This window comes from Schistocerca americana, chromosome 3 (assembly GCF_021461395.2).
Source record: "Schistocerca americana isolate TAMUIC-IGC-003095 chromosome 3, iqSchAmer2.1, whole genome shotgun sequence".
In the NCBI taxonomy this organism is placed as follows: domain Eukaryota; kingdom Metazoa; phylum Arthropoda; class Insecta; order Orthoptera; family Acrididae; genus Schistocerca; species Schistocerca americana.
In genome coordinates, this window is record NC_060121.1 from 842,782,655 (window position 1) to 842,800,461 (window position 17,807).

General features: G+C 42.8%; 1 protein-coding gene across 1 annotated transcript in view; it reads left to right on the forward strand.

The window, feature by feature from the left end:
* LOC124606431 (putative polypeptide N-acetylgalactosaminyltransferase 9) overlaps nt 1-17,807 on the forward strand; it is a 629,702-nt gene that overhangs the window by 580,792 nt on the left and 31,103 nt on the right. Inside the window, exons 7-8 of the mRNA XM_047138413.1 lie at nt 8,530-8,694; nt 16,581-16,729. Of these exons, the coding sequence (XP_046994369.1) occupies nt 8,530-8,694; nt 16,581-16,729 (314 nt within the window). The remainder of the gene's footprint in view (nt 1-8,529; nt 8,695-16,580; nt 16,730-17,807) is intronic.

Sequence of the window (17,807 nt, forward strand, 5' to 3'; positions counted from 1 at the left end):
AAATTTGGGAAAGAGCAGTACAGACAAGAGGAAGGCAACAACAGCAGTTGCGGCAGCCGTATCGCCTGGCGCCTATGTAGCGACTGACGCCGCGTGGCACGCCGCCGATCGATAGCGTGGTCGACTCGGCGCGACTTGGCGACGCGACGGCCGCGTGGCGATCCAGACGCCGGCGTCGGGGCGTTCCCCGTGAGCGACCACCCAGCGCGAGCGCGGCGCCGGCTCTGCCGCTGCACGGCTGCAGTCTGCGTGGAAGATCAACTGCCGCGGCTGACAGTGTTGACGTGCTTGTTCACTTTCGAGCCTGATCAGGCCATCATGTCGGAATCTACAGGGTGGGTGAGAAGTCGCTCCCTAGTTTTAAATCTCCATGAAATTTTTATTAACGAATATTAGCACACGGAACAAGTTGTAGTCGGTTTAAGGACCCTGAGAATATGTGTATCACACTCCAGTTCCACATTGCTCCTGCGTTGTCGGCCAAATGACGTAAACGTGTAGTTATGTCATCAGCTGATTTCTGCAGGAATGTCACAGGTACATTTCCGATGACAACAGTGATCCTACCCCCCAATATGTCAAGAGTGCGTGGGTTTGCTCGGTACAGCCCTTCTTTGGCCCGATCCCACGAGAAAAAGTCACAACGAGTGAGGTCGCGACTTCTCGGAGGCGGTTCTGAGGGTATCGCCTTCCCAGCCAACGTCCTGGTAAGTGTTCGTCCAGCCCGTCACGAACGATGCAGGCAAAATGAGGTGGTGCTCCGTCCTGCTTAGAAGGATATCGCAACATTCTCCCATTGTGATATCAGTGGCCACACAATCATTCAGCGTCTGGTGATACCAGTCGCTTTTCACGATGTCTCGCAGTATGAATTGACTAATGAGATGATCTGCGATCATACCGCACCAGACTATCAATTTTGGGCAACTTTATGATTTTTCGATTGTCATTTTTGGATTTGTTTCTGCCCAGTAATGGCAGTTGTCTCGATTGACGAATCCCCCCAACGTGAAACACCGCCGCAACGCTCAAAATAATGTTCTTGAACAAATACGGACTACGCGTGAAGATGTCCCTCACTGCCTCTACATTTTCTGGAGATCGCGCCACGGATGGTGGTCGTCCTCGCGGTTTATACACATCTCACCCAGTTTTTATTAGCTTACTGTCTCTCGCAACGAGAGACCAGTTTGTGGATATCGTCAGTGTAGAATGTTTCGCTCTGTTGACGGAGCAACTACCTCATCTCTGCCTACTCCGATTCATGACTTTGAAAGTGACGTTCTCGAAAGTGTTCAGTAAGTTTTGGAAATAGCTGAAAATCGGATGGGGTGCAGTCGAGACTGTATGGAAGGTGATCGATGACAGTGAACCCAAGGCGTCGGAATGTTGCCGTTGTTTCTGTCCTCGTGTGTGGCCTGCCACTGTGAGGACAGGGTGCGCCGGCCGGGTGGCCGAGCGGTTCTAGGCGCTACAGTCTGGAACCGCGCGACCGCTACGTCGCAGGTTCGAATCCTGCCTCGGGCATAGATGTGTGTGATGTCCTTAGGTTAGTTAGGTTTAAGTAGTTCCAAGTTCTAGGGGACTGATGACCTTAGAAGTTAAGTCCCATAGTGCTCAGACCCATTTGAAGCATGTTTACGGCCTCTGTGTGCGCAACAGTTCAGAAACACACATGATTGATGAGAAGGTTTCATGTCATCAATGTTCAGCCGAGCCAGTGCATTGGAGGCATATACAAGGGAGTACATGAGCTGAACTTCCATAGTTTAAAAACAGCAATTGAAAAAAGGAGGGAAATGTTTCTGGGAGAATACGTTGTGCTTCCCCGACGTAGTCTCACGACAATATTGACGGGGCTCAGAAACGGTTGTAAAACGTTTTAATTTCTCCCGTATGAGCGATCAGTCATTAGATGGACTGGTTACCGGGATAAATGACGTAATCAGAAAGAGAAACACGGTAATAAGACTTGATATTCGGCCAGTAGAGATATTAGTTACTGCTTTGAAGTTAAAGTATACTCTGAACAGTTTTCAACAATCACCGCAGTATCTATCCTTCAGTAGAGTAGAACTTCTTACGACGGCTACATTTCTTAAGATTCAATATCTGGTAGAACGGATAAGGGGGTCGTAATTAATTTCATTTAATTTTCTTTGCTACGCAGATCTTGATACTTTGTCACGAAACTCGTTTGTTGGTAAACCGCGAAAGATGTGCCTGGAGTTAATTGCAGCAATGAAAGACATTGTATAAGTGTTAGATTTCCTGCTTGAAGCTGCCTGTCAAATAGGGTGAGTACACTAAAAACCGCCTCCGTAGTTGGGGTCGCTAAAATGCGATAGTCGGGTTGCAATTTTGACGGCGACAAAATATAATCATTAGTATTTGGTTGGCAAAGGGAAGAGAATCGGCAAAGTTGTTTGTGATCAAGAGATTTATCACCAGTGCCCTGAATTAAGTACCAAATCTCTCAACAGAGCATCATGGAGGGTGGGCGTGACACACTGATCCCTCATATGAGTGTGTGTTAATCATTTAATTGTCCCGTTACGTCAGTATAAAAAAATTAAATCAGCTATTCTTTGGTCATCACTCATTAATGACAGTGCCGTTTCTTTCAGTTCCATAAACAGGGCGATTTCTTCCTGAAAACGACTCAGAGGAAACGTCGACTACATGGGGTGAGACAGCTAAAACAGACCACCCAACATATATACAGAGGCAGTAAATACATCGAGGTGCAGTAATTTGTAGCGTTAATAGTTGCTGATTATGACGTTTCTGTTTCACCAAGCTCCACACATCGTTGAAGCCTTCCTCGATAACTCTTTCCTTCCGCAGAAAAGAATATTGGTTCATTAAAAAAATCGGTAACATAATTTGGCAAACGTAACGTTAAAATTAGAAAATTCGCCATATTATCTGTTACAACTCAGAGTAAACCGCATCTCCGTACATTTACTTGTTTTGGATATATCTGGGGTGGCTTGTCTCAGCTGTCTTTCCCATCACATCTTCCCCCGCTTTGCGTGTCCATTTCCTCCTGCCCCCCCCCCCCCCCTCCCACTCCTCTGTCCATCTCTCCGCGTCTCCCACCAATTTGTTCTTGAGTCTTTTTTTCTTGGTGTTGTAAACAGAAACCTGATTGGGAACTGATGTCACTTGAAATCAGTTGGTAAATCGGTTGGGCTCATTGACACATGGGGTATAGATCAGTGAAAATAGTAACTTCAATTAATGTATTTCGCAGAGTTTTAATCCGTGAACAGGAAGGATTACATAGTTTCAAGCGATTTAGATTCCATTGGAGTATTTCAGTCATAAGCTGGTAAACCATAAAATACAATTTTCCTATTTTATCTCAAAACCAACAGGCAGGAAGGAAACAAAACTGTATTGTTGTGTATAGTATTTTTATTCAAATTATATACTGGTGATTCAGCAGCTACCTATTGGTTTTATGCATCCCACAATGACTTCAGATACCACATACAATAATCTATTAGTCCTTAATGTACTTGAATTTTTTATTCGAATATGTATTCGTTAGAGGCTCTAGATTTCGAAGTATTCAAGAAAGACGTAGAAAAGTGACTTTCAATCGCATTTCTCCCGAATGACTAGAAAAGTGTGGCCTCCAGCGAAAACGCATTCCAGCACAAAATTTAACTACATTAAATTTCCTACAAAAATATTCTTTTCCTTTTTTCTATAGGACTAAAAGTCGGTTCTTAGCGAGCGATAAAATTGAAAATCTTGAGAGTTTTTGAAGGCATTGCAGGCTGCGTAAAACTTAGTGCTAGGAGCTTCTGAACCACCCTGTATAGGGAGAGAGAATATCCTGGTGCAGCGTCGACAGAAACCGTTTGAAAAGCTTTTTAGACTGTTGCAGCGTTGGTGTGTTGAGAAAAAATTATTAAGAAAAAAATACTATAATTGTACTGTTTCTAGGTTAGCATTGAAGTTAGCCAATCAGGCCATTGTGTGGGAAAATTCAAGTGGCACGCAGAGGCGGTGTCGCCAAACGTGTTCTTCGTTTGGTTTCCTATACAAGAATTGGACATGTGTCGATAGTAGGGATCGAGCCCGAATCGAAGGCTGAGCAGTTTCGTGCGCTATCATCTATCCTACGAGAAATATTATCTGGCGGGCCGCTTGAATTTGCGAGCGCAACGGCCTGATTGGCCGACTTAAGTGCTAATTAACTTGGAAACGGTGCAACATCTTGAATTTTTTTTTTTTTTAAACTAAACGGTTCTCAGGACAACCTACCCTGCATCGCCCTTACAAGATTTTCAGACTGTTTCTGACAATGCTGTATATGGGAGAAACAATTTGCCTAATGGTTTAAATAATATGTCTTGCCATCGCAGTTAAAAATTGATTGCGACAAATAATACTAAGCCGTACATTTTCACAGCACAGCACTTCCTATCTCGCAGTCGTTTTGACGGAAAATCTGTACATTATTATGTAAAAAATTATATAATTCATGTCCAAGTAAGAGATTCGACATTTCTTGAATGTAAACCGTCTTTTAGCCCTCTTAATTTCGAACGTCGACCATATATTACGCCGTCTTCAGGCTCCCTGATCCACGGGTAGGGCGAATTCCACCTCCGATCCAGTCAATACATGGACCAGCTTCCAATGCCTGCTATTCGTATATTTTTGACATAGCGATCCCTTCGATCATCATTTTCTGACTGTTACTGGAATGTTGGGCAAATATTGGAAAATTTATCTAACAGTCGGCAAGTGATGATCGAAGGGATCGCTGTGTCATAATCCTACGGATACCAGTCACTGAATGCTGATTCCCTGTTTTGGTCGGAACCAAGATCAGGGGGCCTGAAGATGGTGTAATATATCGCCGTAACTGGTTGCTCAATAAAATTACAATTGGAAATTTGGACGGTTGAAAGGTGTTTTGATTCGACATTCTGTACTGAACAGCCGAGGTCCCCCAACAGTCTGTATAATGATGGACATACAGAGAATAAACATTTTTGTTTTACACTGTCACTCGGTCTTTCATTCGTTCAGTGAACGAAATACACTGAACAGCACATGTGACCCGGAGTCGAGAAGAAAAGTCTGTGTCCGCAGAGGGTTCTTCCGACTGTGCCACTTCTTAGGGCTTCTTCCCGTTCCATTCGCTTATGGAGTCTCGGAAAAACAGCTGCGCAATGCCCCTGGATGCACTGTAATTAGTCTAATCTTGTCTTAAAGAGTCCCTATGTGAGCGGCAGGCAGTAGTATATTTCTAGAGTATTCACTTGGAACTGGTTCTTCAAACTTCGTACTAGGACTTGTGCGGCGTAGTTTGCGAGGGACAGCCTTGAAGTTTTAATCATCAACAGGAAAAAATGTTTGTTTGTAGACATGTGTCCGCAGTTCTAGTAAAGTTTGAAATCTACGCCCACAATACGTTGTCTCGCCGCTAGATGAAGCAAAACAGTGTGAGGTATATCCTATGGTGAAGTGGTTTATCGTCCGGCAATTCGTTTTCAGCTGCAAGAGAAAATAATGCAGCTGTACCTGGCTGATCCAGACTGCTAAAGAAGTACTCTGAATGGGCCTGAAACATTTTAGTTGCTGCTGAAAATGAATGACCACAGGATACTCCACTCACCAATACGCTATGCCATTTTTCGTTTGCCCATCTAGTGGTATGATACGGTACTGAGACGCGAGGACTTCAGTGTGTTACCACGATTGCAGACATGCACCTGCAAACAAACAAAACATTAATTACCTTATTTCGTTTTTTCGAGGTGATGATTAAACATTCATGACTACACCTCGTACGTCAGCAAACCTGTGACCATACATACCGCCCTCCTGTGTTTATATTAAATATCCCCTGACAGTCTTATTTTGATATCGATGTCGCAAGATTTTGTGAGCAGTCTGCTTTGTAGACTGGTTGTCTTTTTCCTGGTATTTCTTCAAGAAACCGATCTCTGCAAGCTGCCTTACCTGCTATTGAGGCTTCGTAATTATTCCATTTTATATCCACACGAATGTTGAACCCAGGTATCTGTATGACTCAGTGATTCCGGCAGCGACTCGTTGATACATTAGTCATATGACATTACTTATATGCGTTCAGTGAAGTGCACTATTTTAAATTTCTGAACCTTTAAAGAAAACTGGCAATCTTTGCACAGGGTACAGGTGGCACGTAGTGGCAGCAGGAGAGGATTGTGAAGAACAGATGATTATATACCTGCCAACTCTTCCGATTTAGGCAGTAGACTCCTGATTTTACACTTCTTCTCCCTTCTCTCGATTATTCCATTGTTTCTTCAGCTTTCTTGCAAATTAATGTCAAACCTAAGAAATTTGTTTCGAAAACCAGCCATTTCAGTTCCTTTTTCTTCCGGTGGTCTGAAAACCTTCGCTCATTAGTCGTTTTTAACAGATAACGTATCGAAGTTTACAGAAATCAGGAATTCTCACGCGGCCTGTATTTCGAGAGCTATTTTTCCTCTTTCCTGCCCGTTTTGTAGAATTCTATAATGGTACTGCTCAGTGTTGCGCTCTGTTCGAACTGTGGTTAAGCGAAATCTCTTATTAGTCAGTGTTCTTATAACTGGTACAAAGCTTTAGAATGGACATTTATGAGTATCATTTTGTCACCTGAATCTTGTAAAAGATTTATTTTGTGCTGTAGGTTATTTCACGTGTATCTTATTCGTCATACTTCGTTTTCTTGAAGCAATATTCGGACCAGTTTTCCGTGCACTACCGTATCTAGGAAAGATCCATTGATTCCATTCTAATCTCTTTGCTGATGTGACGTTTTTATAACACACGGTCCAAAAAGCAATGTTTCAAAACACGTGGAAACAAAACAGCAGCGAGAAAATGTCAAGAGCGTGAATAACTAAAATCCCAACGTAGTACAATTTACCTGGGCTACGCTACAGTTATGGGGTATAGAATCTACACTGAAGAGCCAAAGAAACTGGTACACCTGCCTAATATCGTGTAGGACCCCCACGAACGCGCAGAAGTGCAGCAGCACAATGTGGCATGGACTCGACTAATGTCTGAAGTAATTTATGTCTGGGGAGTTTGGTGGCAAGCGGAAATGTTTAAACTCAGAAGAGTGTTCCTGGTGCCACTCTATAGGAATTCTGGGGTATGAGGTGTCGCATTGTCATGCTGAAATTGCCCAAGTCCGTCGTAATGGACAATAGACATGAATGATGCAGGTGATGAGATCGGATGCTTACGTACGTGTCACCTGTCAGAGTCGTATCTAGACGTATCGGGGGTCCCATATCACTCCAACTGCACACGTCCCATACCATTACAGAGCCTCCACCAGCTTGAACACTCCCCTGCTGACATGCAAAGTCCATGGATTCATGAGATTGTCTCCATACCGGGATACGTCCATCCGCTCGATACAATTTGAAACGAGACTCGTCCGACAAGGCAACATGTTTCCAGTCGTCAACAGTGTTGATGGGCCTAGGCGAGGCGTAAAGCTTTGTGTCGTGCAGTCATCAAGGATACACGACTGGGTCTTCGGCTCCGAAAGCCCATGTCGATGATGTTTCGTTGAATGGTTCGCACGCTGACAGTTGTTGATGGCCCAGCACTGTAGTCTGCAGCAATTTGCGGAAGGGTTGCACTTCTGTCACGTTGAACGATTCTCTTCAGTCGTCTTTGGTCCCATTCTTGCAGGATCTTCTTTCGGCCGCAACGGTGTCGGAGATTTGATGTTTTACCGGATTTCTGAACCGAGCGAGGTGGCGTAGTGGTTAGCACACTGGACTCGCATTCGGGGGGACGACGGTTCAATCCCGCGTCCGGCCATCCTGATTTAGGTTTTTCATGATTTCCCTAAATCGCTTCAGGCAAATGCCGGGATGGTTCCTTCGAAAGGGCACGGCCCACTTCCTTCCCCGTCCTTCCCTAACCCGATGAGACCGATGACCTCGCTGTTTTGTCTCTTCTCCCAAAACAACCCAACCCCAACCCCGATTTCTGATATTCACCGTACACTCTTGAAATGGTCGTACGGGAAAATCCCCACTTCATCTCTGCCTCCTAGATGCTGTGTCCCGTCGCCCGAGTGTCCGTTATAATACCAAGTTCAAACTCACTTAAATCTTGATAACCTGCCCTTGTAGCAGCAGTAACCGATCTGACAGCAACGCCACACACTTATCTTACAGAGGGGTTGCCGGGTGCAGTGCCATATTCTGCCTACTTACATATTTCTATATTTGAATATTCATGCCTACACCGGTTTCTTTCGCGCTTCTGTGTACGTTTCGGATGTTTTGGAGGTTTCATTTTTCTTTTTTTTTTTTTTCAGCCGCTATCTAGCTTTCTGGCTTCATAAGGAAAGACTCAAGTGCGTTTTCTCGGGATTGCACTGAAAATGAGCCGCGATTTATGATCGTTCATACCTCCTGATTTTTAAAACTGAATCTCTCGATTTTTTGTTTTTGAAGGTTGGCAGGCGTGGATGATGAGTTACGTGTGTGTTTGGTGTTGCAGCGCACACGAAGCAGCAGCTGGAGGACTACATGGTGCACTACCCGAAGGTGCGCATCGTGCGCGCCAAGAAGCGGGAGGGCCTGATCCGTGCGCGGCTGATGGGCGCGCGCGAAGCCACGGCGCCCGTCCTCACCTACCTCGACTCCCACTGCGAGTGCACCGAGGGTGAGCGTGCAGGCTGCGCGGCCTTCCCCTCGCGTTCCCGTACTGGGCAGACAACAGACCAGTGCGACGGGTTGTGCACAGCTGGCTGTTAAAACTGCTGTACCAGGAAATGTGTGTGTGTGTGTGCGTGTGCGTGTGCGTGTGTGCGCGCGCGCGTGTACTTCAGTAGGAAGCACACATGATTATGTTTTTAGGTGATTTTTGTATACACAAAGTGCGAAATTTAGTGGCAGATACGGCTATGACATTCCACGCTGCTTCAACTCTGTAGCCGAGTTCATCAATCGTGGTGGCTGGATAGTGGTTGTGTACTAGTCTCTCCGGCAGCACTTGGCCAAATATTTTCAATGGGTGAGAATTCTGGAGAAATTGTTAGCCAGGGAAACATTCGAATATCATCTACGAGAGCCGTTCAATAAGTAATGCCCCACATTTCTTTTTCTCAGAACATATTGTTAAGAGTCAGAATCTGGTGACAATATACATTAACATGTCTTGGCCATGTCTTGTTTTTCTACGTAGCCTCCACCACGTTCTATGGTCGTACGCCAACGTTGTGGAAGAGCATGTAATCCCTGCTGGTAAAAGCTCTTGTCCCGTAGGCATAGCCATGTTTACATCGTATGCGTATGACCGATACTTTCGTCATCTTCAAAGTGTGTTCCCCGTAGAAGAACCTGCAAGTGGCCCAAAGAGATGTAAGTCCGAGGGTGCCAGGTCTGGACTGTAGGGTGGATGAGGCAATGATGTCCATCCCAATTCGACGATGTGTTCCCTGTTCCTCAGACTTGTGTGTGGGCGTGCATTATCGAGATGGAGCAAGATTTCTGCTGGATTCTTGTACAGTCGAACACGTCGGAAACGGTTCTTGAGTTTATTCAGACTCTCTATCTATGCCTCTGAATTGACGGTTGACCCTCTTGGCATCACATCCCTGAGAATGACTCTATCACAATCCCACGAGACTGATACCATGACTTTTCCGGCAGAGGGGGTTGTCTTGAATTTCTTCTTTTGTGGTGAATGAGGATGATGCCACACCTGGACTGCCTTTTTGTTTCGGGCACAAAGTGATGCAACCAGCTTTCGTCCTCAGTAACAATCCGTGACAGAAAGGCCTCTCCGCCGGTCTCAAAACGCTGCAACAATTTAGATGAAATGGCCTTTCTTTGAATCTTGTGGTCCGCTGTGAGCATTCGTGGGACCCATCGTGAGCACCACTTTGAATATCCGAGAGTCTCAATCATTGCAGATGCACTTCCAATGCTGACCAACAATTGTAGAGCCAATTTTCGAGTGGTGATACGCCAGTCGGCACGAATAATGGCATTCGCACAATTCAGAATGTCTGGAGCAGTGGCTGTGACAGGACATTCCGTGCGTGGCTGATCATGGAGCTCTCTGCATTTCCTGAAACTGTAACTTTCTTTTGTGGCCGTGTGGTTAAAGGCGCTGCAGTCTGGAACCGCAAGACCGCTACGGTCGCAGGTTCGAATCCTGCCTCGGGCATGGATGTTTGTGATGTCCTTAGGTTAGTTAGGTTTAACTAGTTCTAAGTTCTAGGGGACTAATGACCTCAGCAGTTGAGTCCCATAGTGCTCAGAGCCATTTGAACCATTTTTTTTGTAACTTTCTTTACCCATCGCACAATTGTACTCCTATCAACTGCAGCATCACCATACACTGTACACAAACGTTTATGGATGTTCACCACGGGTTCTTTTTCTGCACACAAGAATTCAATAGCAGCACGCTCCTTGTAACGTGAGTCATATGTAGACGCCATTCTGACGCTGTACTACAGCTCTCCCATCCGCCAGAACGGTTCAAAACTTCACCCGCGCACAGAAAAAACATCAAATGTGAAAAACCAATAAGGTCGTATGTCTATGTATATTAATGGCTTTTTAAAAAAATTTGGGGCATTACTTATATAACAACTTTCGTATATCGAGGTAGGTAAGGATAGCACAGACAACGTGCAGCATTCACTACATAACATTAAGGTTGTCTTTAGCACAAAAAAGGGCGCTTAATGCCATGTTACTTCATCGAAAGATAACAGCATGGAGACCTCATAACAGGGCACAGCCATAGCCACGACATGTGAGAAATGTAACAGCTGCTGTCAGATGACTGTGTCATCCACCCACCACCACCCTCTATCGTTGGCCTCATGCCAGATGCTGAGCCCGTATATGAATGAAACCTTTTGCTTCCAGAGACCTTTTCAGTTCCCAAACATCTATTACGTATACATGCAGACTGAAGCAACATATGAAAATTTGTACTAAGGCTGGGATTTGAACCCAGGTCTCCTGATCACTAGGCAGATGAGCTAACCACCATGCCAGTGTCTTTGCACAACTGCATGGACTACCCTAGTATGCCTCCCTCCTTAATCAAAATTCCCATTCACACATCAGCCCACACAATATGCATCATGCCAAGGTGGTGTAATGGTTACTGCTTCCACATAGTGAGGAGGATACCTGGGTTCAAATTCCAGCCTCAGTACAAATTCTCATTCGTCACTTTGGTCTGCATATATACATCACAGATGGTTGGTGCTTGGAAGGGTCTCTTGAAGCATATAATTTCATTTGATTAAAAGCACTTATGCCTGCATTTCAGGCAGGATCCCCAGTTTCATTCAATGCTGAGGTGCTCTCCCAGCACAGTTGGATAATCTATGCAGTGCTATTAGAGTTTACAGCAAATACCGAGGGGACTGAGTTGTGAATGGGAATTGGGGCTGAGAGGGGAGGTGTGCTAGGGTAGCCCAAGCAGCTGTGAAAAGCCAATGTGCCAGGGTGACACAGCAGTTAGTGCATTTGCCTACTGAGCAGGAGGCCTGTGTTCAAATCCCCACATTTGGTACACATTTTCAATCATCACTTCAGTCTGCAGATAAACATCATATCAGAATGACAAATCTGCCAACATTCATTCTCCTCGAATCCTCCTCATGCAATGCCTGTCATGATGTGGTTCGCAGAACCAGGATTTGTCTGAAAAGTGTTGTCATTATGTCCACCACTGTTGGCATTGCTCCTCCTTCTGTTCCAACAAGAGTCACCATGCTGACAATACGTGGCATTTCAGATGTCATCATATTATCCTGTTATTACTTTTATATTGTAATTTCATGTACTGACACGTTCCATTATCTTGGAGATTTGCTCCTCAATTTGGTCCTACGGAACTAGATGTGTAAGTAAATAAATAAGTCTTCACTTAAAACTTCTGGGCTGATAGGCCGAGGTCTATGTATAAAACTCTTCCCTGACATTTCATCTCCGACTGCGGGAGACATCCTCCGAGGTAAAGCAGCTTTACCTCAGAGGATGTCTTCCACAGTCGGAGACAAAACGTCAGGGAAGAGTTTTATACATAGACCTCGGCCTATCATCCCAGAAGTTTTAAGTGAAGACAGTACTGGCTGTGAAAGCCTACGTTAAATAAATAAGTCTTTGATGTGGCTGTACGATTCTGCAGAGCTGTGCGAACAATATGTCTGTCCTCTTGGGTGCTATTCACCAGGGGCCATTGCGATCTTGTATAGTGTTGAGTATCCCCCCTCCCCCACCCCTCCAGAGAACCTGCTGATTCCATATTTACTTACAGTTGTGAGATCTCAACCAGTGTGAGCAGCTATACTGACCAACAATAAGCCACAGTCTCAGTAAACTATGATTCTTCCTCTGCTGCATCCCACATGAACTAGGAGATGTTTCCCCTCCTTATGGGGCTTAACACAAACTTCTCACATACAAATAACATTCAAACATGATTTCTGGATGAGAAACCCTCTGCATGCTCTTTCTTAGATACAGTATGAAATACTAAGATGTTTGTTGCATGCTGCCTTTATAGTGTTGCAATTTTAATGGCCAGCTGTGTAGTTTAAGATTAGGTATTTCTAATGACATTGATTCCAAAATTAAATCATCCTGTAGTCGACATGGCACCTTTAAAACACCCTTCTTGGCAAAGTCAGTGTTCAGTCGATGATACAGTGGTGTATCCTGAAAGGAAAACAAAACTGAAGAACATGTGTACCAAAAATGAGGTTTCTATGTTCAACTTTTCATCCAGAACAATGACATAGTTGTGAAGAGTACACTGGAGGATGCTGAAATACATAAAATAAATTGGTTAAACCATGTTGAAAGAATGTCAGTGATAGGTATCGAAAATAATGAATAATTACAAAGACACAGGGAAACATTGTAGAGGAAGACCACAGAAAAGTTGGAGAGAGAAATTTTGGTATGTTTGTTTATGGAACAGCCTTAAAAAGACTAATAGTTGCAGTCAAACAATGGAAACTCCAGGCAGGGACATCAAAAATGAAGGAAAAGATAGATTTATAACAACAAAAACAATCAATTATTGACAAAATTATTTAATTGGATAGATAAAAAATCTACTCACCAAGTGACAGTAAAGCACATACATAAGACAGCTTTCGGTAGAGTTCGGGAAAGTCACCCAGAACCGCAGGTCAGGAGAGACTTACATACAGTACGATGCTTTCTGTGATGGTGGCTTATTGTTAGGTGGTATAGCTGCTCAAACTGGTAGAGATCTCACAACTGCATGTGAATATGGAATCAACAGGTTCTTGCTATATGGTAAGTCACCCCTGACCTGTGGTTCTGGGTGAGTTTCCCAAAATCTACCCCTTTTTCTAGACCTCTCCAGTCCTTTTCCTTTCCCTCTCTTCCTTCCCCTTCAACCTTTCTGCCTGAAGAAGGAGTCACTGGCTCCAAAAGCTTGTCAGTTACAACTGTCTTTTATTTGTGTGTTGTGCCGGAAAAGTTAGATTGCTACTTACCGTAAAGAAGATATGACAACACACACACACACACACACACACACACACACACACACACACACACACACACACTCTCTCTCTCTCTCTCTCTCTCTCTCTCTCTCTCTCTCTCTCTTTACTGATGAAGGTTGTGGCTGAAAGCTACAAGTGAGTGACTTTTAATCGTGCCTGAGTAGTGGTAGATATTGATGCTGATGATGATCACGACAATGATCATAACTGTCTGTATGAGTTTCTTGAAGTCACAGAGTCTAAACATGATTTTCAAATAGAGGTAGACCCTCTAAATTTATTGCCTCTGATGAAAGTTATAGCTGTGTTTTATTTAGCAATCACAGAGTTGGGTGGCACAGCAACTGCTAAACTTGATCCATATTGAAAATAACAATTTTCAAATCCCAATCCGGCTGTACATATTTAGGTTCTCTGTAATATCTCTGAATGATTTCAAGCAAATGATAACATGCACATCACTGATTTCTTGTCAGCACTCCCTTCAAACTAAGCCAGTTCTGTACCCACCACATTCTGCATTATATTAGACATCCAAATCAACAATCATCTATAATTGCAAGAGAATACTAACATCATTAGCAAAAGAATTAGACAAACCAGTCTGCATGTGACTCTCTTCAAGGCATCAGAAACATTGAGGTAGCATTCCAATCCATGACCACTTCAGTTCCACCTGCAGCTCACAGAGATTGTTCCAAACTGGGTCCAAGATGGCATCCTTCATGTGCTCTGTAGAATTCAGGCCCAGTGAGCTGGAAGACCACATAAGCATCCTCGTGTGTAGGAGCATTGCTCAATAGGAAAGTAGTTTCCTGTCTTCTGCAGCAAATATCAGGGGTCACATTTCATCCCATGTAAACAACCCCTGTGTGAGAATACCTCCACCACCTGCTTGAAGGGTATCCTGTTGACAAAAAGGAAACACTGTTTCCATTTGAGACTAGTGGGAGAAGGAACTGAATGAAGTTTGACCTTCTAGCCCTCGACATGTTGGCATGCTAGGAAAACTGTGGGAAACTGCAGTCAAGATGGCCAGTCAAGAATTTTAATCTGTTCCTTCTGTGCTTTTAACTATTGCACCAATAAAACCACTGTTAAGTTTGTTGCAGAGTTTACATTGTTCTGTATTATATATCACGATTTCTTACCATTACATTCACAAATAGAGCATGGGAAGAATTCTTGTACACCTAGCATCAGCTATTAATTAGTATGATTTTTATATCCATGATCCCTACAGCAGTGATCTGTAAAGATTTTAAAACATTTGCAGATTCAATTCTGAAACGCCACTCTTGCAGTTATGAGTATGTTTCTTACGAGAAAAATAAATAAGTCATTTTTTGTGTCCCAGCCTGGTGTAAGCCTTCAGGTTTATGACACTTCAGCAGCTTGCAGGTCAGTTTTGTTACTTGATTTAGTAAACCAATTCTCATGTAGCCTTAAGAGTTCATTCCATATCATCCTATTGCAAAAATATCTGAGACTCTCAGGTGCCATAGCATTTACATGTTGACTTGGTTCCAGTCATTCACAGTGTTCCCAAATCAATCTAGGTGAAGGCCAGGCACATCTGTCTTCGTCTTTATCTAACTGAGATAGTATTTTGTCCTTACCAAGAAAGATTATTATGTTTTTGAGACCTTCATTTCCTTACAGTGAGAGTCAGCTGTCAATTTCTTGCGCCAATCTAATATTTTCTCAAGAATTTACTGCACACTACCACAATTTTAATGAGACAGATTCCACTGTCAGTATCATAGAATTTGCCCAGTACCTTAAAAACTGCAAAAGCTAAACTCTATAGCTTCGCAGTACCAAAGACCAAAATCAGTTACTGTGCATTATTTAAATGGGTAATATTACTTTCCTAGACTGTAGTAAATTTCATATTATCAATGAGACAGAGCTATAACACAGATATTATTCGTACATGAGTACACCTGGAGACTGTACAAGTCTGACATTACACTGACAACCAGGTGTTGAGTGATGATGAAAACTACCAAATGCTGTTTCATGTTCTTCAGTTATCAAATAAGAAATTAGAGGAAAACATATTTGAGGCCATTGTGCATACAGTTCTCACTTACTCATAAACAAACACAGCTTAGTACCACTCCTAAGCAACATCTGAGTTTTTAACCCTTGTCTTCATTCTTCCTATAATTTCTGCTCTTCCATTCTATTTCACACTTTTCAATTAGTGTAAGCTAAATTTCCAAATAGTCTGATGTTCCAGCTTGTGCATTCTCTACAGTAATTGTGCTATTCTCCATGTGTAAACATATCTCAATTCTTGTAGCTTAATTCATTAACCACAAATTTCAAATTGTATTACAATTTCTAAACTTATGTTGTAAATAGAAATAAAATATCTGTTATTTACCTTCTGTATGTGCATACTGAGTGTCATAAAATATTTAATATAATGCTGTTTTATAAGCTTGTGCAAAATCTCAGATGCTGTTAGTCTGAAAGTGAATAGTGCAATGTCTTCAACACCTTCAAAACTTGCCTCAAACAAATTACAACATGCCCCTTCCATTTTCGTGTTGAGTCATTGTTTAACAAAAGGTCACAAACAAAATGTGACACAATCCCACTCTGCATGTACAAACTGCATCAACAGTGCACATGTTTATCAGAAATACAAAAGTGGTAATTATAATATAATTGGACAGATAAAAGAACTACTGACCAAGCAGCGACAGGAGAACACACACATAAAAGAAGGTTATACAGGTTATACTTAAGGAAGCTTTTGGAGTCAATTTACCCTTCTTCTGGCAGAAGAGTTGAAGGGGAAGGAAGAGGGGCAAAGGAAAAGGATTGGAGAGGTTTAGGAAAAGTGGTAGATTTTGGAAAAGTCACCGAGAACTGCAATTCAGGGGAAACTTTCCAAATGGGATGAGAAGGAAAGACTGATTATTGGGGACTGCACTGTATGAGATGAGTAGTAATTACGCTACACTACAATATACCAGAGACATATGGAATTTTCACAATGCACATTTTTATTTGTTTCCAGGCTGGTTGGAGCCTCTTTTGGATCGTATAGCTCGAGACCCAACTACAGTGGTCTGCCCTGTCATTGATGTCATTGATGACACAACATTGGAATACCACTGGAGGGATTCAGGAGGTGTTAATGTCGGAGGTTTTGATTGGAACCTCCAGGCAAGTGGCTTCAAAATTTACTGTTGATATTTGTATATTTAATGTAGGGCAGTAAATATACAAAACTTGTTTAACATGTGCAAATACCCTTCTCAGGTTTGCCGCTGGATCATTTTGTGTAAATCGCATAATATTTCGTTGACACAACTGCTTGACATCTTCAGGTGGTGCTAGTTGCTGCTGCCACTGATGCAAGGCACAAGAAGCTGCACCTTGATGCAGTGACAGCAGCAACTATCACCACCTGAAGATGTCAAGCAGTTGCATTGATGAAATATCGTGTGATTTAACAATACGATCTATCAGCAAACCGGAGAAGCGCATTTGCAACAGATCCACTGGGAAAGCCTGAAAAGTCACATTGTTTAACATGTGTTAGTTATCATCGTACTTATAGAATGGCTACTGTTTTAAAGTAATTACTCACAGTAAATACCCTCAGTACCTTGTATGACAAATCATTTACAGTTTGTCAAGCAGCTGAAACCATCCAGTCTTTTAAGAAATGGCATATCTTACTGCAGTCCATTTTCACTAAAATTGTTTATCATGTGTGCATATAGTTATAATGTTTGGAGAAGAGGATATATCCATAATGTCCTAACATAGATTAAAGACACTGGGGTCATATACCACAGTAAGAACAGAAAATCACTGCAAGAGGAAATAAGAAAAAATACAAATGAAGGACTTTAGTTTCTAACTTTGCTATATTCTCCCATGGTCCATTCTTTGGCACTAATGAGCAACTTTAAACTTCTCAGTAATATAAGTGATACTTCACTGCATAATCACTTTGGTTGAAATGAACAGAAGTTATTTGTTTTGGTTGTGCATTAGCTAATCATTTAGTGTTACTGGGATAACAAGCGAATCGTGATCCTGTTTGAACAAATAATAATCCCAGATGAACTGGATTCAAATCTTAATCAAGTCATCTTCATCTACATTTTATGTCATTTTCCTAAGCAATTTGATGTAAATATCAGGTTTGTGGTCTTGTTGTCTTCCTCGGTGAGTTGAACTCATAGAAAGTTCTCAGGTTTCTAACTGAGTGAGTTTATTGAAACAGTGTGAC